Source organism: Pezoporus flaviventris, unplaced genomic scaffold (genome assembly GCF_033815535.1).
Source record: "Pezoporus flaviventris isolate CSIRO_AGI_PZ_B2104156 unplaced genomic scaffold, CSIRO_AGI_Pfla_v1 ptg000002l, whole genome shotgun sequence".
In the NCBI taxonomy this organism is placed as follows: domain Eukaryota; kingdom Metazoa; phylum Chordata; class Aves; order Psittaciformes; family Psittacidae; genus Pezoporus; species Pezoporus flaviventris.
Genome location: NW_026892550.1, coordinates 26,750,596 through 26,776,594, shown reverse-complemented (window position 1 = coordinate 26,776,594; position 25,999 = coordinate 26,750,596). Strand labels below are relative to the sequence as shown.

General features: G+C 40.8%; 2 protein-coding genes across 2 annotated transcripts in view; one reads left to right on the top strand and one right to left on the bottom strand.

Annotated features, from left to right (window-relative positions):
* Positions 1–168: 168 nt before the first annotated feature.
* On the top strand, positions 169–16,995 carry LONRF1 (LON peptidase N-terminal domain and ring finger 1). The gene is made up of 12 exons (XM_061473071.1): positions 169–949; positions 7,245–7,363; positions 8,678–8,800; positions 9,377–9,523; positions 9,962–10,199; positions 10,283–10,373; positions 11,225–11,339; positions 11,905–12,026; positions 13,200–13,358; positions 13,469–13,631; positions 14,019–14,171; positions 15,720–16,995. Exons 1-12 carry the CDS (start codon positions 325–327, stop codon positions 15,876–15,878), a joined length of 2,214 nt encoding a protein of 737 aa, XP_061329055.1. The 5' UTR covers positions 169–324; the 3' UTR covers positions 15,879–16,995.
* Positions 16,996–23,883: 6,888 nt separating this feature from the next.
* PAICS (phosphoribosylaminoimidazole carboxylase and phosphoribosylaminoimidazolesuccinocarboxamide synthase) overlaps positions 23,884–25,999 on the bottom strand; it is a 39,204-nt gene continuing 37,088 nt past the window's right edge. The window contains exons 19-20 of the mRNA XM_061445193.1: positions 25,192–25,350; positions 23,884–24,619 (exon numbers count right to left, since the gene is read on the bottom strand). Coding sequence (XP_061301177.1) covers positions 24,453–24,619; positions 25,192–25,350 — 326 coding nt within the window. The 3' untranslated portion in view covers positions 23,884–24,452. The remainder of the gene's footprint in view (positions 24,620–25,191; positions 25,351–25,999) is intronic.

Here is a 25,999-nt window from a genome sequence, read left to right as displayed (position 1 = left end):
TCCCTCCCGGCGCCGCCACCCGCAGCCAATGGCGGGCCCGCGCGGCGGTCAGCTGACGCGGCGTTTTATGTAAGCCGGCGCGGCTGAGAGGTTTGAAAGGGGGGCTGCGCGCCGCCGCCGTGCTCGCGGGGTGGGGGGGACCGTGGCCTCGGGACGCGCGCGCGCGGGGGCGCGCACGTGACACCCCCCCCCCCTTCCCTCCCCTCACGGGGGTGCCGTGCTTCCTCCTCCTCGTCTTCCCCCGCCCTGTGCCGTCAGTGCCTCAGCGCGGAGCCGAGCCCGGCGGCTGGAGCAGCAGCGCCACACCCCCTCGCCGGGCAGCCGATGGCGTTCTCTCCCGTGGCCGTGGGCTCGGACATGTCGCCGGAGCCGGGCGGTAGCGGGACCCCAGGAGAGGAGGCGGGTGGAGCGCGGGAGTTGCCGCCGCGGCTGGGCGAGAGGCTGGTGCCCGGGAGCTGCCTGAAGGAAGTGGTGGGCGCGTCGCTGGCTCCGCTGTGCCTCGGGCCCCTCGCCGGACCCCAGCGCCTCGGGACCCTCGTGGAGTGCTTGGTACTGAACTACCGCCTGCGGCAGGGACTGGGCTGGGGAAGGGGCCACAGGGCCGCAGCGGAGAGCGGGATCGCGGCCGACGGGCCGCTGCGCTGCTGCGGCTGCGGCAGGTTCCTGAGCGAGCCGGTCACCGTCCCGTGCGGGCACACCTACTGCCGCCGCTGTCTCCGGAGGGAGCTGCGGGCCCGCTGCCGCCGCTGCCGGGACTGGCTGCTGCCGGCGGGGGGCACCAGCACGGGCGCGGCCCCGCTGCGGACCAGTGTCGTCCTCAACCGGCTCGCGGAGAAGTGGTTCCCGGGCGAGTGCGAGAGAGCGAGGACCGGACGCCGGCTAGAGGAGCTGCTGTCCCAGGGCCGCTTCCGAGAGGCTCTGGGCGCCGCCAGTCAGGCCCTACGAGCAGGTAAGGCTTGTGCGGAGCAGGCTCTCCCTCTGCCTGCCCCGCTGGCTCCCGTCCCGCTCCCCGCCTCAGCTCCGGCAGGACCGTGGTGAGCTGATGGCGAGGCACGGCTGGCTCGGGGGGCCTCCAAGTGTGGTGGGGTTAGGCAGGTGTGTGTTTGCTTCCCGCCTTTCAGCCCCTCTCTCCTGTTGAGGCTGTCCGCGATCGAAACAGACTATAAAGAACATCCGAAGTTTTCTCGAGTTTGAGAGGATTTAACGGACCTCCCTCCATAGTCTGGCGGAGTGGAGGAGGGACCGATGGCAGGACGCGAGGCTGTTCGGAGCTCAGCTGAGCGTCAAGCCTGGTAGTGGGGTATGCTTCCAGAGGTGTTGGAGGAAGGTGCAACACGGATTCTTCATGTTCTTTTTCTAGTTTCCCCTCCCACATGCTTTCGTGAGACTTGTTTTCAGGAGAGTTTGTGGGCTTTGTTTTGTCTTGTGTTTAGTAATCGCTGCGCACAGACAAGAGAAAATCTCTTGCTGTATTTAACCTTGTTTCCTGAGAGAGACCTATTTTCAGTCTTAAGTGTCACCAAGACAATTCCCAGCAGGCCGGGCCCAGTTGCATAAGCAGACAGGCATGGAGGGGGACAGGTTGTGTAATGTCAGTGACATCATGGGTGGGTGTGGTTGGAGTTTTATAATATAGCCTTGAGAGACGGTACAAAGGCGAGAGGTAGAGCCGCGCTTTCGGGCCGTCCTGTGTCAGTCGCAAGCCTGGTACCTTGAGCGCTTGAGATACAGTCTGGTTTTCAGAGTTCAGGCTTTGTAGAGGGAGTAAAATTTGCATGGTTGGTACACCTAGGTGGATCCAGTGGCACATTCCTTTGTTGTTTGTATTTGACTATGGAATTTAACACCTGGTAACCTGTAAGGCTCCGTTTGCGTTTGTGTCCTTTTGCTTCTGAAACTTGGAATTTGCTTCAGAAACTTGGGAATTAATATTTTCACAGATCAAGCGTGTTACGTTTGTACAGTTTTCTGCAGCGGGGAGAGAAACAAAAGCTTGCATAAGTCTAATCCTTCTGATCTGTTCTGGCGAGATACGTTATAACTAGTTCCATAATAAACTGGTTTTAGTGTAGGTGGGATTAAATCTTAGATACTTTTTATAAGCCTTTTGGCAACCTATTTTAAAGAGGTTCAGTTATGGCCTTCAATGCTACGTTATTTGCCAAGGCATTTACACAGTGTAGGATATGACCAGAGAAAGTGGCTGCTCTGTTTTAAATCTGGGAAGTGAAAGAAGCAGTTGTGTGTCCTGAAGTACAGTATTGACTCATATAGGTCACAAAGAAATGGAGTCAAAACTTCAGTGGCCTTTAGGATACAAACTGATGAATCCATTCTTGATCACAAATGTTTACAGGGGTCCTGTTTCACATTTCAAGATTGCTTTGAAAGAATAAAAGATAAAATTAATTCTACAGTCTTTTATTAATCTTCTGTGGAATTAGCAATACCATTTGGATGGCTACAAAGAAAGGATTTTGATTTTTTTTAAAGCTAGTTCTGAAATTTTTAAAATTAAATTTTAAATTAAACTTTAAAATTACTTGAAAATTTGAGAATAGTGACCAGATATGATGCTTATCCAAAATTTTATTACTCGGATTCAGTATATGTGCTAGAATTAAGTGGTAGAAGCTCAGTTTAAGATCCTTTGCACAACTGTTTTGTGTCTCCAGTCCTGAGAACTATCAATTTTCAAAGTATTCTCGTAAAGATACTAAAGAACTTAGTGAATCAGAATGCAGACATACATTAAATGTGAATTTAGAGCTGTGAGCTTACAATTACGAACAACTCGCAATCAAGTGATTTCAGACCAGGGGAGCACTAATTAATACCTGGTGGTATGCTTTATATCTTCCTCCAAAACCTGAATCTTGAAAACATTTAAAGGTGGAAGAGCTGTAGCATAAGAAATGTATTCATGTTTAAAATAATTTATGTTCTGTTTCAGTGTTTCCGCAGTGTTCATCTCTGTTTCTTTATAATGCTGATAGTTAACAATGTAAATCTGGTGTCCTAAATAAGACATTGGCATGAAGCCTCTACTGAAATGGCATCTTTTTATAACTTGCTTACATTTCTTGAAACATCCGAAAGGGAAGTATTTGCTATGGTGCAAAAGTGACTTTTGAAAAGTGTGAGGATTGTTAACATTCATATGGTTAATATACTGCTTCCAGAGGCTGACATAAAATAGTTCAGTTAAATGAAGTCTGTTTGATTAAAGTACAAGTGCAGCTTGTCTTTAATCAAGTATCCTGAAACACACAGCTAATATACTTGAATTTGGTATGAATCACAGACTTGTTCTCGCTGGAGTGGGTTTCTGGAGGTCTGTTGACCAATCGATCTCCTTGTTGAAGCAGAATAAACGTTGAATGCAGAGCAGTTTGCCTAAGCTTTTGTGCTGCTGAATTACGAAAACCTATAAGGATGAAGATTCCACAGCCTCTCTGAGCAACCTGCTCAAAGATTAATTATCCTCATAGTGAAAAGCTTTCTCCTGATTTCAAGTCTGAACTTCTCTTCATCACGCTGTCTCTTCTTGTTCTCCTGTGCACTAAAGTAGAGTCTTCTAGGTGGCCTCTTCTCGGATTGTGGAAGGCTGTTGGGTTCTCCCAAGGCGTTTGGGAATAGTTTTCCACTAAACAAGCCCAGTTCTCACAGCCTCTTCTCAGGAGTTTTGTGTTCCAACCCCTGATTGTTGGGGTGACCCTATAGTACTGTATTAGTGAATACTGTGTCCTAAAGTTTCTCTGCATTATGATGCGCATTTATTTTGAAGAATTTGATATTTTATAATGAACCATTTAAAAAGCATGCAGGATCAGAGCAGAGATGGTCCATTTATTGGTATGCTTGTGTTGACAGTAGCCTGAAGCAGATGCTATTGGAGTAATATAAAAAAAAGAATGCATATTGAGTGGGGTTTTCTGTGTACACCATTGTATACTTCCCTATTACCTTGTACACGCAATTCTGCACTTACAGTACTTGATGTCTTTCTTATTAAAATCATTTGGGTTTGTATATGCTATAAGTGAGTTATTTCTTTATTTACAATATATTGGGTTACCAAATGTAAAATCTGAGCACAAATTGTGTTCCTGCTCTGCTTAGTCTCTTGTCTAAGGATTTGAAATAGCTTTGCATCTTCCCTTTAGGTGGCAAATATTTAAATATATGCTGAAACATTGTAAAATTATGTTTGTACAATTGCACAGCCTAGAAATTAAATTATGGTTACCAAATTTGACATACAAATTTAGATAGAATCATAGAGTTGTTTAGGTTGGAAAATACCTTTAAGATCATGGAGTCAAACTGTTAACCTAGCACTGCCAAGCCCACCACTAAACCATGTTCCAGAGTGCCACATCTATGTCTCCTAAATACCTCCAGGGATGGTGACTCAGCCACTTCCTTGGGCAGCCTGTTCCAATGGTTGACAACCCTTTCTGGGAAGTTTTTCCTAATATCCAACCTAAACCTCCCCTAGTGCAACTTGAGGCCATTTCCACATGTCCTGTGCTTGGGAGAAGAGACCAACCCCCACCCCACTACAACCTGAATTCGGGTAGTTGTAGAGAGAGCAATAAGGTCTCCCCTGAGCCTCCTTTTCTTCAGGATAAGCAACCCCAGTTCCCTCAGCTGTTCCTCATCAGACTTGTGCTCTAGACCCTTCACCAGCTTTGTTACCCTTTTCTGACCTGCTCCAGCATCTCAATGTCTCTCTTGCAGTGAAGGGCCCAGCACTGAACACAGGATTTGAGATGTGTCCTCACCAGTGCCCAGTACAGGGGGATGATCACTGCCCTGGCCCTGCTGGCTACACTGTTGATGTTACAGGCCAGGATGCTGCTGGCCTTCTTGGCCACCTGGGCACAAGCTGGCTCATGTTCGGCAGCTGTCGACCAACACCCCTGGGTCTTTTTCTGCTGAGCAGCCTTCCAGCCACTCTTCCCCAAGACTGCAGCATTGCATGGAGTTGTTTTAAGCCACGTGCAGGACCCTGCACTTTGCCTTGTTGAACCTGATACAGCTGGCCTTGGACCATATATCCAGCCTGTCTGGATCTGTCTGTAGAGCCTTCCTATCAAGCAGATCAACCGTCCTGTGCAGCTTGGTGTTGTCTGCAAACTTACTGAGGGTACACTTTTTCCCCTCATCCAGCTCATTCATGAGGATATTAAACAGAGCTGGCCCCCATAATGAGCCCTGGGCAGCACCACTTGTGACTGGCCACCTTTGGTCTTGCAAATATTTAGATCTGATTTGTTATATGTATTGATCATTGATTGGCAGTGTTTTGTGTGTTTTCAGCAGCAGAGGTGGGGTCCCAGTTAAACTCCTTGGTTTAGCTGTCTGTTTTGTTCCAGTTAAATTGGAATTATGTTTTTATGTTTTAAAAAGAAGTAGACAAAATGTCCACCTGCTGTAAAGCTGAACTCACATTTTTATCTTCAAGCTACCCCTCACCTTCCCCCTGGAAAAAGAGGCTTGGAGTTCCTCAGGTTATGCTACACACTTGAAAGTCTGAAAAAGAGGGGCTCCCTCTGATAATGTGCAAATAGGTAGCCTATCAGAGAACAAAGACCCGCACTTACTGCTACTTCTGAAGGAAAGAATTTGGTGTGATACTAGCTCTGCTGGACACCAGAGTCAAATACAACAGCAAAAATGGTATGAAGCATTTGATCTGAGCTCTCACCTTACCAGAGCACCAGGCTACAGTACTCAGAAAACACAAAGCCACAGGAAAGCAGGCTTCAGTATTGTTCTGCTTGCAGAATTAGTATTTAAGTAAGACAGACAGTTTCCCAGACTTCTGCTAATACAAACATTTTATTATGTCTAACATAAAGTATAACAAACTGAACAAACTGGGTTTGGGAATATTTGTATTTGAAGGGAAACTGTCAACTCAAAAGGCAGACAACCCAAACTGGGAAGAAGCTTTAGTTTCAGCTGTGAAATCTGTGAGTTTTGATTTTCTTAGGTCTTTCTTTTTCATTAAGGTCTTTTTGTAATGTAGCATTGTGGATCTAAAAGCAGTATATTGGAATACATGAGAACATTGATCAGCCTGGCTTTTAAATCTAAGACAAGCTGATGTTGAGACTTACAAAAATTTAAACTAGGCATTTAGAATAGACTAAGATAGAATACCAAGTTGAAATGATCCCCTCCCAAGAAAACCTTATTGAAACAAACTTAAAGAACTATTTAATCATAGAATAGTTAGGGTTGGAAAGGACCTCAAGATTATCTAGTTCCAACCCCCCTGCCACAGGCAGGGACACCTCACACTAAAGCATGCCACGCAAGGCTTCATCCAACTTGGCCTTGAAATTTTAATTTTAGGATTGTTTATAGTAGACCAATGTTTGACTTAGTGAAAAAAACACAGGTGTATTTTAACAAAACTAAATCAAGAACAAATCAGTGTGCTGGTATTTTTTCCAAGCAACAACTACTATTAGTTATGTTATGAGAAACATAGTTTTAGTGGCACGGAGATGGTGTGTTTCCCATTTAGAAGCTGCTTTACTAAAAGTGCAAAATGTTGTATGATGGACATGAGAATTTTACTGAACACATACTAATGTTTTCCCATTGCTGAAGTTCACTAGTACACTTACAACAGGGCTGCCAGCTGATGTTAAAGGCTTTCTGATGTTGGCTGTCTCATACCACATAGTGATAAAGCCTACTTCAGGTACTTAGCAGAGGGATACTGTTGCACAGGCGGCATCTGTATCTTCAACCATAGTTGAAAGAGTTTGGGCATTATAAACGCAAATGACAGTCTAAAGGAAAACTTGAACTTTTGAAAGCAAACTTTGTAATATTTTGACTTTTTAATATAAATGCAGTGATTTCCCAGATTTCTGTGGCTTCGAACAGGTGTAAAGCTAAAGTCTACACAGTCTTCAAATTTTGTTGTCACAATAGTATTGAGCAGTACTTTATTCTGTCAGCCTCAGATGGATCTTTTAAAATATTTTTCTCGTTGATACAAGATGCATTAGAGGGTGTAAAATTCAATCTTTAGCTTGAAAGACATGACTCCAGAATTACTGCCACCTTTATTACTGAAACACTGGGGGTGGGAATGTGCTCCGTTAATTTCAAAGGTATTGTACAAAAAAGTGTGATTGTGACATATCACTATGAAAGCATATCTGATTTAAAAATTACAAGTTTCTGAATTAAGAGTGTTGCTTAATTTTTCTCTTCAGACTCCAGTGACTTGATGCTAAGAATTTACAGAGCTGAGTCATATGTTGGCCTCCAAGAACATAAAACAGCCATAGAAGATCTGAATTTTGTTATTTCTAAAATGCCAAATTGGCCAGAGGTAAGTTGATATGAACTCTTCATTTATCAGTATCTGGTTTTATCTGTAAAATTAATTAATTTTAAATTATATTTGTATTGAGTTAAGAAGCTAGGTCAGCTACCTTAAATGCTATCTTGTAAGACATGCAAAATGCTTAACAGATATCTTAAGATCGTTCCATAAATGAGACTGGCTGCTGATGAGTATGACAGCTTAGACTCGATGACTGTACTTGGAGTTGTGATAGTTTATGGTGTTGTAACCTGTAACTGCTAGGGTTTGGGGTTTGTTTGTTAATTTTTATTAAATAAGTACACTTTGCTGGTGCAGCTTGGAAAGTTTTTGTTCAAAAAGCCCAAAGAAACTCAGTGGGAACAGCTTTGTGAATAGTGCAGGCAGCTGGGGAGTCAGTGGCCTTCAGAATTGTGAGGTACTGCATATTGCAGTGCTGCCTGCTGTACAGCAGGAGCAGCAAGATCTTGCCACACAAGGGGAGAGAAATGCTGCTGAGAGAAATGCTGCTGTCTTGGTTTCTCGTGTGTTCTCCATCCTACTTTGTGCCTCCCAGTGTTGGTAGTACTGTCTGCTTTTTTCTTTATGTTTGGAAAGAAACCTCACTTTGCTTAACTGAGCTTGGTTTGATGGATTCCTGTAACAATTCTTAGAGGATAAGGAAAGTTGGAAAACAGTCTGTAAGAGGAATTTTTTTTTTCTTTCAGAGGAAATTGTATACAGATTTTTTTTTTCCTAGCTGTGTTCAAAAATAAAATCTAATTGGCAGAAACAATTCCAAAAATGCGATGTTCTGTGCTAAGAATATAGATTAAGATAGTATGTAAGGGATGCATGGTTGTGTGGAGTGTGGATTGTTTTGTTTGTAGTCACCCTTCTTCAAGCTGGAACCATAAAGCTTTTAATGAAACAGAGGTCAAAAAGGGGATGCTGTAAGACGCTGTAAAAGGTCATGTAATGCTTTGCATTTTATGTCCCTCTTCTTCTCCCCCTCCAAAGGCTCACAGAAGGGGAAAGGTAAGGCCTTTTGTGATTCAGCTGAAACTAGTCAGGATTTGAACCCTTGATGTAAGTCAAAACAAGTTAACTGGAAGAAGACAGAACACCAGCCTATCCCATGACTATGTTCAAGCTCTGTAGGGGATGTATGTTAGGCAAGGCATAGGGATCATCCACACTGTGCACAGCTGTAGTTTGTTGGAAAGCTCCATTACTATTGTCATGGAGGGTTCTGATTCTACCTGTGTTGTAATGGCTGTAAGATGAATATTGCAGTTCTGCATACTCTTTAGAAATGTCTTCATGGTATGTGTTTTTCAGGTCTACTTCAGGAAAGCAAAAGTGCTGCAAGACTTTGGCTTTGTAGGTGATGCCTTACAACTGTTTCTACAGTGCTTAGCCCTTGATGAGGACTTTCTTCCAGCCAAGCTAGAAGTGGAAAGGGTAATTTTATTTATGACACTGGATTGCAGTCTCTAACTTGATTCTTTCATAAAGCTCCCATTATAGTAGACTTTGAGCATCTAAAAATCTTTAATACATAAAAGGAAGTGGCAGATTAAGTTCCTTTCAAGATATATCATACTACATTGAAGAGATAGTCCTAATGTACACATTTAACATGTCCATCTTAACAGTACATATGCTTTTGAAATTACTAAATTAAAATCTGGAAAAACTGAAAAGTGGGCAAGTTTAATATTTTAACTCTTTCATGCCCAGAGCACAAAAGTTTTTCTTCGATAATCAAAATTTATGTTGAAAGAGCTGCCTGATACTGAACTGATAATGTCTAACTGTGTTTGAAGAGTTCATTCACTTGTATTCGAAAAGACTTCTAGATAAATTTTATTTTAGTCATATAGATAGATATGTAGGCTTCTGCTCATTCTCAGCTTAAATAAAGCTTTATAAATAAAGATACCCTCATGTAAATTACTTCTTATGTATGCAATTTTGCAGTAAAGCTATATCTAGATCCTTTTCATTATTATGAACATTTAGCTGTTTGTTTTCTAGACATTGTGTGATGTCCTGTCACCAGAGAAGTTAAGAGAGAGTCTGAAGGAACCTGCTTGGAATTTACCACATATTCGAAATAAACCTCTTATACTTGGTTCTGAGGTGACTGAGTCTTCCAGCAACTTAGAGCTTTGTCCTGAACAGGTAACCAGAACTATAGGATAACTTTTAAGCTGATACACAAACATCAGATGTTCTGATATTCTTATTTGTCATCCTAAATGCTGACTTTCTGTGACTGTCTAAATTGGAAGAAAGAATTGTGGTTTGGGCATAATGTGTTTTCATTTGGAGTATTAGACTGCTTATTCCAGTGAACTGCTTACTAGAAAGTACTGAGATTTGATATTAGACACTTGAAAATCAAAAGAAATACAAGGTTTGTTCTCTTTGAAGCAGATGATGGTTTTTAAATTGTTAATGCTAAGCAAATTTGAGTACTGCATTGACTTACCAATGTTTTCTAATTAACTAATGAACTAAGTGAGGATATCAGTTTGGCTTCTGTATCTTTCCATGTTCACATCTTATGTAGATTTGTGTTACTCTCTAAGTACAATTCAGTTCGTCTTTCCATTATAGAGTTTAGGAGGATCAGATGTGCTGGAGCCTGTCAGTGGAAGCTTAAATCGTGCACAGTCTGCCCATGCTCTTAACTCAACAAAAAACCTTGCCAAGGAAGATGGCTTAAAGAGAGTGTCTTCTGAACCCCTTCTCTCTGGTCAAGAAAAAGGTGCTTTGTTAAAAAGAAAGCTCTCCCTGTCTGAACAGGATACAGTTGTATGCGAAGATGGAAGGAACAAGCTCAAAAAGCAAGGAGGTAAACAGTCACTTACTTTGAAATTTAAATTTACTGTGATGTACCTTTCTTTGAAGGAATATTTTTATATTGCTTTTCCTTAGAAAGTACAAAAAGGGACTTGAAACTGGCTTTTGGAACAATTCCAGAGGATTTGATTGATGTATCAGATTTTGAGTGCTCTCTATGTATGAGGTAAGATCTTCTTGATTCAGTATTTCTGTGATAGATGCTTGGCCACATACCTATTACACATATAAACTGAGGTACTTACAAGTTGTGATGAGTTCTATCACCTATCAATAATTTTCAGTCTCTGTATCCCTGAAGTTAAATGTATATTTAAATGTGTCACTTGCTATAGTTCTATATAATACAGCATGATTTTAATCAAGTTGCCTTTTAAATTAAACTTGGTATTGTTAATTGTTAACCTTAAAAGGGTAGGGGGTTTTGTGGTTAAATGGGTTAAGGTTTTTTTTTCAGTCAGTAAAACTATTTAACTTATTTTGGGAAAGCTAATGCTTTAAAGGACTGCACGTGAACCTCATATTTGTCTAGGAGATACAGATACTCCAGAATGTTAGTCTACTTAAATGTAGCTGATGTATTTGAAACCTCTTATTGAGTTGTCTTGGTTTTCAGATAAATACCTTAAAACTTCTGGTGTATACTAAACTGTCCATAGTTATGTTACCACTATATAATACTGCTAATAAATCAACTTAGCTCCTCAAAGAATCACTTAATTTTACACATTCTGAATCTCTATGTAGTGAGACCAAAATCTTTGTACAGTGGGATGTTTGGAGTGTTGAAACATGTCCAGATTCATTAGAAGAAAAAAATAAAAATGAGTGGTGCAGTGCCAAATGTAAATAAACTGCAGTATAGGGGGAAAAGTAGAATAAGGAGACACGGGGCTAATTTTCCTCTGCTTTGTTCTGATCCGTAATTAGTTGTAAAAATTGAAGAGGTTGATCAATGACTTTTTAATCAAAATACACACTTGCCATGGGATTTAACTTATAATACCTTTATTTCAGGCTGTTGTTTGAGCCAGTGACAACCCCTTGTGGACATACTTTTTGCAAAGGTTGCTTGCAGCGGTGTTTAGATCATTCTCCTCAGTGTCCACTCTGTAAGGAGAGTTTGAAAGAGGTACTGTTTCTGAGTAGAGCTCACAAATACAAATACTGTATCATTTTAAAGGCTGTTTCATGTAAACCAAACAACTTGAGTTCACTTGGGTTATGGATAGCTAATAGAAAGGAAAAACTTGAGACAGAGTTTGTCAATACAAGTTGATTAGGTTTGCCCCAGGGTCTTAGATGTGTTGTGTTTCTCTTACCATCCACTTTATTGGTGCAATTAAATCCTGTTTGTAAACTTTAATAACTATTCAGCAAAACCTCTCTGTGATTTCCATACACTTTCTTTATTATATGTCTGTATAATCTAGGAAATCAGTTCTGTCTCCTGAAAAGCACAGAAATACAAACTGGGTTAGACACTTGAGTTGTCAGATGCTAAAATGAAGAATCTCATTTTCAAATATTAGAGTACCATTAGGCGTTAAAAAACTTCAGAGCTGTAAGCTTTAGTGGGTTTAAATCTAATTCATGGCATGTTTTATATATCATGGTTTTAAATAAATGCTTAATTTTCTCAAGCCTTTTGGTATATATGAAAAGAAATATTAATATATTTTTTAAATTACTTACAGTACCTTGCAAGCAGAAAATACAGCATCACAGAGCTGCTGGAGGAATTAATAATGAAATACTTATCTGATGAATTATATGAGAGAAAACGGATTCATGCTGAAGAAACCGCTGAACACTCAAAGTAAGCTTTGCTGTCTTTTATCTAGAAAACCTGAACAATTAGTATGGAAATCCTTTTTAGAAGTGTTTTATTATTTTTGTGGTTATTAATAATGGCATATTATGGATGCAAGAAGTACAAAGACATGCTAATTTTGTGTCTTAAATATGTGTTTCAGAAAATTAACAGTTTCTTAACTCCTGTGGAAGTAAAAAGAAAGTCACACTGATGGTAGCAATGTGAGGTTCTCCACAAAATAGCTTGCCTTTCTGTTTCTTTTCCTTTGTGCACCGTTGTGGAGCTTCAGTTTTAGCTTTGCTGCTGTTAATGGAATTGTCCTCTTGAGTTGGCCACAGTCTCAGATACCTGAATTTCTTTCAAAGCAGTTCATGATAGACATTAGTTGTATAAAGATAGATGAGCTGAAAAGAAGTTGTTGGGATTTTTTTTGTAATCTTGATGTTTATCTGTATCAGAGTTCTTCAGATATACAAAGCATCATGTACTGTAGACATGAATATTGGAAAACTATTTAAAACTACAGGTCAGATGCAATTTATGTAACAGAAAGCATGGATTTAGAATTACATTTTGTAGTCTGAAAGGTATTAAAGCCTTGGTGATGTTTTAATGACAGCTTGTTTGTATCAACTGTCAACTGTACACACTTGATAAAATAGCATGAAAAATATATTGTGGTTTTCAATCAGGCCTGCTTTGGCATACTGCAAACTAAAAATTATACCCTGGGTTGCATCTTGTGGAGTCCATTGTTGAAAATAATCTAAATGGTGACCTAGCTACTCTTGTAGTAACTGCTACAGCTTTCTAGTTCCAGGAAGACTGAGAGCATAAAGGCTTGTGTGGCTTAAACTAAGACAAAAAGAAAAAAAGTGACTAACACCACTTCCTCCAAAACAAAGCCCTTCATTTATTGACTAGATACTCGCTAGCTTAACAACTATGAGGCTGGGTTACTATCCAGTATGTACTCTAATCAGTACATAGCTGTTCAGTCACTTTAGTGTGTTTTTTTTATTGCTTATGAAAGGTATTACAGTATGCTTATCATGAAATTTGAAGAGTGCTTTATGACTTCAAATGTTGCAAACATTCTGAAAAAAATGTATTGTTTGGGCATAGTTCTCTGCTTGGGTTTTTAAGACACTCTTTTTTTTTGATGTTCTCTTGAAGCTTGACCAAGAATGTTCCAATGTTCGTTTGCACTATGGCATATCCTACTGTGCCTTGCCCTCTGCATGTGTTTGAGCCAAGATACCGACTAATGATTCGTAGAAGTATGGAAACTGGAACTAAACAGTTTGGGATGTGTATAAGTGATTCTCAAAATGGGTAGGTTTATATCCTAATTCTTCTCATCTTGTACTTTTTCTTTTTTTTTTTCAATTATAAAAAGTGTCCAGAAGCGTGTAAGTGCATTACTGACAAGGTCTCTTTTCTAGTTTTGCGGATCATGGATGCATGCTGCAAATTAGGAATGTTCATTTTCTACCTGATGGACGGTCTGTTGTTGATACGGTTGGTGGAAAAAGATTCAGAGTTTTACGGAGAGGGATGAAAGATGGTTATTACACAGCAGACATCGAATATTTGGAAGATATTAAGGTACCCAGAATGCTGTCTAAATACTACTATTAATAACTCTAGATTTTTCTTGATTTTTTTCTTAGGAGCTCTGTTTCATATTTTTTGGTCTCTAGACCACTGGAAGTTTCAGTGGCAACACGTGGAAGAAATGGAAGTTAGCTTAATTTTCTATTATTATAAAGGAACAAAGAAAATTGGTGGGGTTTATTTGAGCCATAGTTTGAAGCTATAACTTTTAAGAATATCATGGGACTTCTTTACTATTCAGTCATTAGCAGTCAAGGTTTAGGAGAATGCAAGAAATGCATCTAAATATAGTTGAAATAGAATGTTTCTTGATTTTAGCTCAAACACCTTAATTGTTTCTTTATCTCTAATGATATCTTCATAACATTCCTCCTATAGGTTGCTGATGAAGAAGAACTAAAGAAACTGAGAGAGCTTCACAATTTTGTTTACAATCAGGCCTGCAGTTGGTTCCAAAACTTAAGAAACAAATTTCGCACTCAAATTCTTCAGCACTTCGGGCCAATGCCTGACAGGGAGGAAAATATACAGGTGAGGCATCATTTAATATCAATTATTAGGTGCTTATTTCTAAAAATAAAAACCCTGTTAACAGCTGCTAAATATTAAAAGAAAACCCCCACTTTATTCCCAACTTCTAAGGCAATAAGGCTTGCATCTTGTTTCTCTTCTGATGAGCAACAAAAGGCAATTCTGTCACTGTTCAACAGTTCTTTCAGGAAAGGATGGTATGCTGCTGTGGAGATCTATCTAGTAAACTTGGAACACTTTAAGTTCCAGTAGCATTTTAGGCTGTTGGGTTATGCAAAGGTGATAGAATTCAAATGGAAAAAAAACCTTTAGTTTCTTCCCTGTGACATACGCAGGCAGCAGTATTTGGCAAAGAGGTAATCACAAATAACACCTTCCTCCTTCCTGAGCTAGCGCCATGCATCTGCTAGTACTCCTGCAGCTGCTAGGATTTGACAAATGTTCCTTAAGAAACTAGCTGCAGCATTATTATTTTAATGGTTACTGTAAACAATTAATGAAAGTTGGTGAGATCCTGAGAGAGTGGAGGCTGGAGAAAAGCAACATTTAAAAATATGTAAAATTTGGTTTTCAAAGTGGAATTGTGTATGAAGTGGGATGTTAGCCTGTCCCTCACCCATCTGGTACATACTTCTATGAGACTATATTAACCGATCTGGGAGGAGTGTAGATGCCGTGGAAGCCAGTGCATGAATTCATAAGTGATTTTTAAACAATTTAATTAAAAAAAAAAAGAGATTTAAAATAGCATACCAGGAAAGAGGAGTAAGTGTGCAAAACCAGTGTTAACTGGCAGGGCAGTTAACCCAGTACTGTGGGTATGTACTTGAGGTTTATAATAGAACACAAATGTGTCAACTGTGATCCAGATGCAAGAGCGGAAATGTCATCCTGGAGTGTTCCACTACCAGCAGTATTTTTGCAAGTCATTTGAGGTAATTAATCTTCTCTGCAGTGACAGGACCTCTGCTGAGTAGTAGTATGTCCAATTCTGGGCATCACATCTAAGTCTTGGTCTAGAGAATTGAATAAAGCACAAGAAAGAGTTCCACAGTATGTTTTATTAATTTAGAAGAAACTGATTGAGTAATCCTGCTCTGTCTGGGAACTAATAAGAAGGGAGTGGAATTGGGAGGTGATAGAGGAGTCCTCCAAATGTAACAAAGACAACTGTAATGAAAACATTAGGCTTCAAGAATACTCAAGCCTCAAGAACAACATGACAGGTAGTGGATTTAGTTCTTGTCAGGGAGATCTGTTATTAGGTGACTGTCCTATAGTTAGTCATCTTTTCCCAAGGAAGCTATGAGCTTCCTTTGTTGTCTTAAAAATAACTGCTTTATCAAACTCAGTTTAGGCATAACTTAATTTAAATTCTCAGATGGGGAGGGATCAGAGAAGATGTCTTCAAAACCCTTCTGTTTTCATAGATCTGAAATTCTCCAGTTAATATCAAACCTTAAACTAGACTTTGTCCTTTGGTGACTTTGTGTTAGTTAACTTAACACTACATCGGTTATGAGTGACCAACTTATCTTTTATTTTTAGGCAATGCCCAATGGTCCTGCTTGGTGTTGGTGGCTTCTGGCTGTTCTCCCAGTAGATCCCAGATATCAGCTGTCAGTGCTATCCATGATGTCTTTAAAAGACCGCCTGATCAAAATCCAACATATACTCACGTATTTTTCTAGAGACCAGTCCAAATGACTAACTGCACGGGTCTTCCTCAAAAGTTACTCCGTTCTGGTTGTAATAGCAGCTGGAATTTTTGCTGCCTTTGCACATCTAGCACTGGTTTAAGAAGTGTAATGGAACTGCTTTTTCTCTCTTCTCCCCACCTTCCCAGCTTCCTAAACCATGTGGTTCTTTGAATGCACCCTTTCTTCATCTAAGAGAGAAGACCACTGATGGTTGCACAGTCAATCCAGCTAGATACGTTTCTCACGTTATCTACATTAAAATTTGCACTATGTAGAAAAGAACCTTTTTGAAACTTGATAATTTTAGCCACTGACTTTTTCAAGCTGTGGAAAGTGCAGGACTTACGGCTGACAGTCCAAGTTTACAACATTGAGGAGGTATTAAAGGTTTCGCAAATGTTTGCCTCATACAACTGTTCTTTTGCTGTTTGCACAGATATTTGAAATATAGTATTGAATGTCACTGTTGGGTATTACTACTTTTGTTGAATTATCTTGACCATGAATATGGTACAGATTTTTAAGTTATCTTGTAAATGTATGCATCACAAAGCAGGTGACATTATGAACTGTTTGCTGAACTGAGAGCCAATTTTAAGGAACAAATGCAAAAAAAAAAAAAAAAAAGGTACTTCTGTCTAAAAATTCTTAAACTGTGAATATGGTTTACATACCTAGGCCTGTACATGTTAAAGAGGAAACTGAAAACTAAATGCTAGTACCAGTTACATTTCTACTGGGCTTTTCAGGCTGGCTGTTCTTCCAGAGTACGCACTTAGTTTGTAGAGCTTAGAAGAAGAAATCTTAAGAGTGTTTGTGGGTGTGTGTATTGGGGATTGTGCATCCAGGATTTAAAAGCTTAAAGTTTTATTTGAACTTGTTAAGTTGGTGCAAATGTGAGTTCTATGCCTTACTCATATCAATAGTAGAGCACACTGCAGTGGCAAGGTTAGCATCATGCTGCCAATAGGTACTTTTGTAATTAAAGGTTTGCATATTTGTGAATATGTCTGATACTGGCTTTCTTGTATGTAAATCATTTGTAAAATATTTCTTAAATCTTGCTTTTGCTAATATATTTAATTTTCAATAAAAGCTAAAAGTTTGTAATATTTTTTACTTTATCTGAAACTAAAAATCACTTTCCTTTTCCATTTGCTTCTATTCTGGGATCTTAAGTAAATCCAGAAGCAGCTGTTTAACCTACATCAAGGTTGTGAGCAGTTCATGACATAACTGGTATGTACATAATCTGTTTCTGATTATAGTACCTGCCTTAGACTGATTATTGGTCAGACAAGGTTTTTTGCTGATGTCCTGCTTTTGTGTCTACTTCGTTTAAATTAAGGTGGTTTCAGGTATGAAATCTGCTTTTCTCAAAACTTCGAAGTTATGGGAAACTGTGCTTGTGGAACAGTTAAGTATTAGCAGGCTTGCTAATCAGATGTTCTGGCCTTGTTCTCTTCTGGAGTTTAAGGCGTGGGGTACTACAGGTAACCCAGAATCTGCAGGATCATTTTTAACGTGGGCTTCTACCTAGGGTAAATTTCCCTTTTATTGTACCAATGAAGTACTAGAAAGCTTTATTTGCATAATAGAAGAAAGGGCATCCTATTCCTCCACTTCAGTATGTTGTAACCTTAGAAACTTAATCTTTGTATCATCATGATCTTCTTAAGAATGCAGGTGGCAGGTTTCTTTTTTTTTCATGACCACAAGAAGTCCCTGTAGCCAGGCTTGAGATATCCAAATAATCTGGTGGTGATCCTCTTTCTAGCCGGGAGCTTCCATTTTGAAATAAAGTATTCTGTAGCCTGCTGGAAGATGTGGTTTCTAGGTGGTTTTATACATTACCATGACTTCCTAATAAAGCAGAAATTCAGGTAAAGTGCCAGTTGGCTTGCACTGGCCTGTGCACAGGGAAGTTCTACTTCTGGAATTATAAACTATGTAAGAGAAAACTTTAGTCAAAAGAAACGGCAACAACAAAAACCAAAATTACAAAGAGTGAAGTTACATGCTGCAGTGAGACTGGTCATAAGCACTACGCTTCAGTAACTCTTCCACACAGATGATCATTGTCGGCATCATAGGGAATGGTATGAAATGGAGAATGGGGAGAAAAGATTTTTAGGAGGATTTTTAAGTTGGAATTTTTTCAAGTGGTTTTGTGGACCATATTTTGTCACTTTGTGCAGTTAGAAGGGGGCAGAGCACCTTCTAACCCTCCTGAATGTCGGTATACACCTTTCAGTAAATATCTTGGAGAGTCTTACCTCATCATGAGCAACAGTCAGTAAAACTATAAACCTCTCATGTTTTGTGTCAAGACATAAGGAGATCCTTTTTCAGGCACCACCCCTGGACCTGCCAACAAGGGCTACCCCAAGTTAGTGTTGGGGCACCTTACTTATGGGATTGTGCCTTCTGTGTGCATCACGTGATTGACAAGCTGATGCAGGTGTGTTCTTTATGTAAGCATGAGAACAAAACTAGATGTGTCTCAAAGGACAGTTGATCTCAAAATAGCTGTACAATAAATGGGATGTGCATGTACGTGAACATGAGAATAGTCATAAATCTCAACAGGAGGGGTTGCAGTCACTGTACTGAGAGGTATCTGCCCAGAACTGATGTGGATTTTTCAAATCTTTCAGGCAAGGACCTCTTCCTAGTTTTGCTAAACTGTGGCCAAATTTCTTAAATTCACCAAAATTCTTAATTCATTGTTAGTATTCAGCTCTAGTCTCTTCACCTTAAACTACTCTTAGCGAACATCATTTCTTGTAACAACTTGGTGCCCTGAGTGAGAACCGATGAACTTTGGGTTCAGAAACTTCAGTTTTCTCAGTGTGAAATGGTAACTTCATGTTTCTCCATCTAACTTATGTCTTTCAGAAATTGGCAAATATACAAACTTCATCACATTCTGTCCTGCAGATTGTTTCTCTGTGAGCCTTTTACTGGTCCCAAGTTTCTTTGAGAACAATATGCAAAGGTGGATGTAAGATATGTTGGTGGGGGTGGCTATGAAACTTGAAATAATGGTAGTAGGGAGGAATGTTTTCCCTGAATCCTGTGAAAGGCTAGGGCAGATTCAGACATTGCTTACAGGCTTTACCAGTTGGAAGGACAGTGTGCTCATCCTTCTGTTTGGTAAGCCATCTAACCTGTTCCTCTGAACTCTGTGGGGTGGGGTAAATGCCTGCTAAGTACTGAAATTTTACTATGGCTTCATTTGCACTGATTACCGGTGAGATGGGGTAGAGCTGATCTGAACAACAGCACAAGGGAGACTTTCAGGGTGAGGCACTGGTCACTTGACATGATCAGTTGGGGCAGGGACAATTCCCAGAGGGAATGGTTGAAGCTTTGGCTTTGAGCAGGTCTTCAGGAGTAGTAGTAGGCAAACCACAGCTGCATGGCCTGCAGCTGACCCAGTCTGAGACATTGCTCTTTTAGTACTGCCTCTGACTGTACACACCTGGCCATCTACAACTTGCATTTCAGATGGGAAGAAAGTTGTTTCAGTTAGTGAGTAGACAGGAGGTATTTGTTTAAGGATTATTGCATCCATGTCACCTGGTGTCACACTGAAATCTGTTCACTGCGCTCTCATGTGCTTTTCTACAATTAAAGGGGAGGAGGGGAAAGGCTGTAAAATGTTCAGCACTTAGGATATAAGTTATTCTAAAGCCCTTACCAAAACAAAGCAAAAACAAGAGTCCATTGAGTTTTGAGCTTTGATGTTGGTGAAGTTATGCTTCTGTGGATGGTCATGACTGCCACTGCTTTTACAAGCAAAAGTTAACAGCAGGCTATTGCTAGGATTTAAAAACATACTTGCACTGGTGATAGTACAAGTAATGTAGGTTACATGCAGTCAGGAATGGCCATGAGGATGTGGCAAGGCTCTCTAGGACAAAAAGGTTTGAATGTTAGAAGGAGGTCGGTGAGCAAGTCTTCTAATTAAGGGGGTTTTGTTTTGTTTGGTGAGTAAGATGGAAGAATGTCCTATATTGCAAATTACTTAGAGCAGACTGAGCGTGAGCCTGCACTAGCTAGGAAGCTGCCCATGTGCTAGATGTTTAAGTGTGTCAGAAGAGGGAAATGATGTAATGGGAAACTGGGGACAGGGAGCTGTGCTATATTAAGACAAATACAGTCACTTTCCAATCCAAACAGAAATTCTCTGGAGTTTGACATCTTAAACTACTTAATTATCCCATCTATCCAGTGAGTGCTGGTTCCTTGCGTTCAAGAGCTTCCCGATCTGTCAGGAACGTTTTCCCTTTGATTAGCATGAAGAGCTGTGTGAGGTGCTTGGCAGAGTGGGTGAGCTTCTCCCCGACGCTACTGTCAGTGGTGGCTGGGTTTGGGGGCTTTATTGCTTCCCTTTCATTCCTTTTATCCTTCCCCCATACCCCAGCAGCGGACCGCAGCTCACTCCCTGCCGGATTAGCGGCTCCGCTTGCCTGCCCCCTGCTGGATGTCATCTGGTACCGCGGCAGCTCCCTGCTCCCCTGAAGCACAACCTGGGAAAAGAACCTGATCCTTGATTATTCCCGATCGTCCGCTGAGATGCTGTCTGCTTGCTGTACTGTTTTGCTGTCAAGCTGTCCTCCCACTGGTGTCCTCAGGAGGGCAGAGAGAGAGAAAAGCTGTTACAGATAATGCTTTTCTCATGTTCCATGACAATACATCTTTATTCCTTAACAGGTTGTGAAGTTTACCTTCCATAGGGAGCAATACATCATCTGTGTTCTCCAAGCCTAAGATCATCTCTACACTCAGAACACACACTTGAGGGAGTGGGTCTTTCAGAATGCTTCCAGTCTAGTTGAACTGATATTTCACAGGCCTCATTGCTTCTATACAGAAAGACAAGGAGTTCTGCCTCAGGGCTGCTACAGGACTTTGGAGGCAGCTGCAGCATTGCTGATGTCCAACCCCTGCTGCGATCGTTTAAGGAAACAAATTGAAAGAGTGGAGGGGGAAAAGTAGAAATGGAGATCTTCCCTTCCTACAGCTCTCTGCATGCCTATGGTGGTTGCAGCACTCTTATGAGAAGGGAGAAATTTTGTCCCTTTCCCCTGGTATTAAATTGATCAAAACCTGGGTTATTGTTCTAACCTGTAGTGAGCACACTATATTCTGAAGTGAATAGGTATGCCCCAAGCTCCTGGCTGTAAGCCTGACTTCGTCTATCCCAAATGAAGCTTCCATGAATAAGAGGCTGTTCTGCCCTGTAAATATCTAAAAGGTCAAGATCCACAAAAGCACAACAGAAGATGCTTAAGTGGCTTTGGGTCTCTCTTGTTCATGCAGCCATTGCACAGCAACTCGGAGTTTTGAATGCACATGCTTAGACCTTGAACGGAACAGCAACTTGGGAACTGGAACTGCAACCCATTTCCAGAGTATTTAAACTCTGCAGGAAGTCCAGGGTTTGTGGGTTTGTTGTTTCGGGTTTTTTTTAAATCAACCCTCTGACACTTCAAAGTTCTCCTCTCATATAAAACCTTAAACAAGTCTTGATTGTTCAGACAACCTTCACACCTCATTTTTGTCTGAACCCAGAAATTGACTGCTCTCATCTATGGACTTTCGGAAGCTCTGACAATGCGTAAGACATGCTGACTGCCCTGTGATGCTAACTCTGTGCAACGGGCACCACTGGTTTTGTTTCAAAGCATGGCTCAAGATTTCCAACACCATTTCACAATTCAGTTGTGTTGCTAAAGAAATCACTGGGGCTGAGGAGAGGTTTTTCTGTGTGTGTGAACCACTGTCGTCATCTTCAAAAAGGAAGGCTCCAAAGGCAGGGAGCACCTTAATGCCATCTCCAAGAAGTCTTGAGTGCAGCCTCTCAAGGCCTTAAATTCACTTCTTACAACTGCCCCCAGGCAGAGGATATTAAAACCACACCTTCAGTGTCCTGGATAGGTACTTTAACCTATGAACTGTGCCTGGAGCACAACTCGGTGAGATCTGTGAGTGATCTCCTGCACTGATATAGAATGTTATTGTTGGGGTTGGACTGTTGGGGAACAAAATGGATGTTCTAAAGGTTGAACACCTAAAGGAGTCGAAGACCTAATGCACAGTTCTACGTTCCACAGCAGGTGGCTTAAAAATTAGATTGTCATTGCAGGTATTCCAACTGAGTTTAAAGAAATGCAAACGCACTTCACCCAGTAACTCCTCTATGAGACAGCTCCTGTGAAGATAAAAGCACTTTTTATTTGAAAACCGGTTGGGATAGTTTTTAACATTGGCCAAAAAAACCCTAAGTGCTACAAGAGCAATTTGTGGCTGAGGAAATTCTCAGGTCGTTGTTCCAGAGTAGCAGTTGGAATGCTGAAACAAGGGAAGTATTTTCATTCACAGCAAAAGCTTTGTGAAGAGCTTCCAGCTAAACAAGTACAACACAGCACTTCAGCCTTTCGGACAACTGTGTAATATCCTTGCAGATGTGGCAGACTTTGCAGGTTCCATCTGCTCGCTGCAACAACACACTGTTGTTAGTACCTGCTGCCTCCTCATACTTCTTTGCGTGGCAACCCCTTGAGCAAGGGCTTGCTTCTGAGAGTTCAGTACAGACTCCACAAAAAAAACCCCAAACAGCACTCCCCATCCAAAAGCTGAAGAATGACCATCTCTATGGCAACTAGAGCACTCTGCATGCTTGTGCCCAACATAAACTGGCACTGTTTTACAAATGAAGTCAGTGGAATTAGGGTGCAAGTAATTAGAGAAAAGTAACTAGAAACTGTAGAGTATTACAGATGTAATACTCAAACCTGTGTCTGTTACCAATCTTCATTGCACAGAGAAAGACAGTGCAGACACAGCAATGCATCACAGTGATGGGGGTGGGAAAAGCAACACAAATGGCTGGCTGCAGTTGTGTTGCACTGTGGTGCTAAAGTTGTTGGGTCTGTCACCCATCAAAGCTAACATTAAGTGTAGTGTTGGGTAAGAAGGGGAAGAAAAGGAAGTGACACCATCATCTCTTGTGTGACTTCACGCTCATGTTATGTGGTTACCTACAGCTGAGCTAGCCAACTGCTGTCACAAGGAGAAAGTTGTGCTGCATCGTCCCTCATGGTAGCTGGTTTTGGTTCTTGGCCCAGTATTGGAAAATCAACCCCCCTCAAGACCCAGAGAAGAGTTCTATTTATTTTGCTGTAGTGTATGTTCTGACTGACTTAAACCCCTCTTTATTTAACTCCAGAAGACAGCACTGCCAGGAACAGTTCCATACAACTACACGTAAGATGTAGTCCCTTCCTGCAAATGCAGCCAGCAGCATTTAATCCGGTTACTCACACTACGATGTAAGCCTGAACTCCCACACAATCAAAGCAGTATATTAGGCACAAAGCAACACAGCTTCCCTGAACTTTATCAAGTAATGGAGTGTCTTCCAGAAGACTGTCACCAAATACGACTGCTATGCAGGTTTAGTGTCTATACTCTTTACAGGATTATTACTTCATTTATGGTCCCTAAGTTATGTACCACAGTGGAGCACTAGTTTTTTAACGTGCTTATTCCATGAAGCAGCTTTGAATTCCATAGTTTATTTATAATTGTAAAAGCATAGATGTTACATATATCAAGTAATTGCATATTTGTTAGAATCGTACTCAGAAGATCAGTCATGCTTAGATTCCCCACTTCAGTACGTTTTCTATAGAAACAGTGTGAGGAAATAAAGATGTTATAGCTAGAGTTACTGAAGTGTAGTCTGAAGACAGTTTGACAAGATCAGACAGGCGCTTCAGAACTAGTGAAGGTAGATATCTGCTTGGTATTTAAAAGGGCAAAGCCTGGACTAGATAAGAGTTACAGCGGGCGACCACAACAAAGCCTATTTGTTCATTTGTACTTATAGCTTGTTATGAGCAAGAGAATTGGTGTCAACTTTATCACATCATTCCAGAGGGTATCAGTGGGGTACATTACACACACATTTTAAAAAAACCAACACAGATTATGTATGTATATACATTTTTTAAATAAGGCAGGTATTTATTTCAAGCTCTTAAATCACTTTTCCAGCCCCTTTTCCTTTTAATATAGCGTATGTTGCCATTTTATTGCTAAGGAAAGCATACCTTCATTGCAAGCAGAACAGCATCAGCACTGGCTTCAGTTAGCAGCCCAGTCAAGTTAATAAGGTTCAAGACATACATTATTACTATGGAAGAATATTACTGTCACAGAAATACAGAGTACTAGTTGAATTCTACTTAGATTGTACCAAGTCATTCTCTTGAAATAGTCTGTAGTTAACAGTATACACTAAAAAGCCAAACAGCACCATTTTGGAGCAACAGAAAGGGATACCTAAAATACTACTTCCCCATCTCTGACTAAGTTGTTATATATTAAAAAAAAAAAATACACATGGGAAGGATGAGGACACAACAGACCTCATCTGCTGCTCTGTCAATGCTTTCTCTGTAAGAAAGGATGCACAACTTCCATGCTCCCCCTAGTGTAAATCCTAATATGAATGAATATGCACGCCATTCTCTTTGCATAACTAATGGCAGTTACTTGTTGGGATGACTTACAAGGTGCACTCTCGAAGTTTTTTGTCAGCCTGCTTCAAGGAGATCCAGGTGTTTAACATGTTGGATCGCAGTTTGGCCCACACCAAATGGTTGTTTAAGCCAAATATCTGGGCAGCAAACTGGGCAGCTCCTTCAGGTGACAGAGTAGTAGGACAGCCAAGACCTGCAGAGAAGAGAGCGATGCTTACCTGAACATAATCTATAGTCAAACAAAAACCACCTCTGAAGCACAATTTAAGGCAGTGTTTGGTTCAGCCTCCAGGAACTGCATGATCTAGTTTTAAAGCTAGTCAAGTGTCATGCTTTCCACTATTACTACTACTGCTACTAACACAAATGCTTCATGGCATTTTAAACCAAAAGCCAGCATACCTAATGACTCTCCTTATACACAGGTAACAGACTTCTGGGCCTCCTAGTTGCCAAGAATCCATTCAAGTCAGTAGCAAAGTTAAAAATCATATAGGTAGCAATGCACTGACATAGTTAAGCTGTTACCTACACGGACTGTGGAGAAAGGTGGTTTTTGATCTTTGATAATAATGAAAATGCAGCCCTATAACTGAACAAAATTCAGACTTTTAAATCCCCATTAACACTAATTCCAACGTGTAGCAAGGGTAAGACAAGGTTCATACTTTTCTAAAGATTATCCCTATGTCATCTTCGTATACTAGAAGAACAGCACAGATAGAGCTAGGTCAGAACAAGAGTGTAAGCTGAAGACCATCTTACCACTGGGTAGTCTGAGAGACGACCACACATCCTGAGTACCCCAGTCAGCTGAGAGCGGAGGACAGTTGACAACGGGGTAAGCAGTGTTACCAGACATTACTGGTCCCAAACCGTTGCTTCTGCCAGCTACTGCAACAAACACTGTTGGGATTCCATCTCCTGGGGGCAGGAAGGCATTCAAAATTAAGCAATGCACCTTGTTCTCTGCATAAAGTGGAAGCTTTATCCAAGTCCACAATTTTGTTTGCAGTTATTCTGTCAATTCCATTACACAGCATTAGAATTTTGTTTGACTTTTCCCTTCACAGAAACACCACCTAAATCTTGCAGCCCGAAATCCCAGCTACTGCCTACCACAGCTGGAGTTAGCATTCTTACTCTGCCTCTGAGGAAAAGTCTCAATATCAGAGGAATAGGTGCTGCTTAGCTTTGTAGAGACTACAGCCGTTAAACCTCTGGCACTGATAAGTGTTCTTCTCCTTAAATCTTGCACGCTTCATCTCAAAATAAGTGCTTCTCCGCTATGGTTACAGCATCTGTAGCTTCACTGAGTAGAAAGTATCCTCCCACAAAAATAAAGAGTTCTCTCTCCTCCCTGCTAGGCAATAAACACTCCCGAAGAGATACCAGGCTTTCATGCTAAAGGCAAGAACTTAAATCAAGTATGTTTCTCATGGCATCCAAAATAACAAGCAGGAACATTTTCATGAAACAGGCAGAAGAGTATGAGGGGAGCAACATCTGCCTTGCAAATTACACATAAGAGTATTCACAGTCAGCTGGAGAATTATCACTCCTCACTGTTTCA

Excerpts from the sequence above, each read along its gene's own strand:
- LONRF1 (XM_061473071.1), top strand. The coding sequence starts at position 325 with ATGGCGTTCTCTCCCGTGGCCGTGGGCTCGGACATGTCGCCGGAGCCG. Across the intron at positions 8,801-9,376 it reads CCAAGCTAGAAGTGGAAAGG|ACATTGTGTGATGTCCTGTC; the intron begins GTAATTTTATTT and ends TTTGTTTTCTAG. Across the intron at positions 11,340-11,904 it reads GTAAGGAGAGTTTGAAAGAG|TACCTTGCAAGCAGAAAATA; the intron begins GTACTGTTTCTG and ends AATTACTTACAG.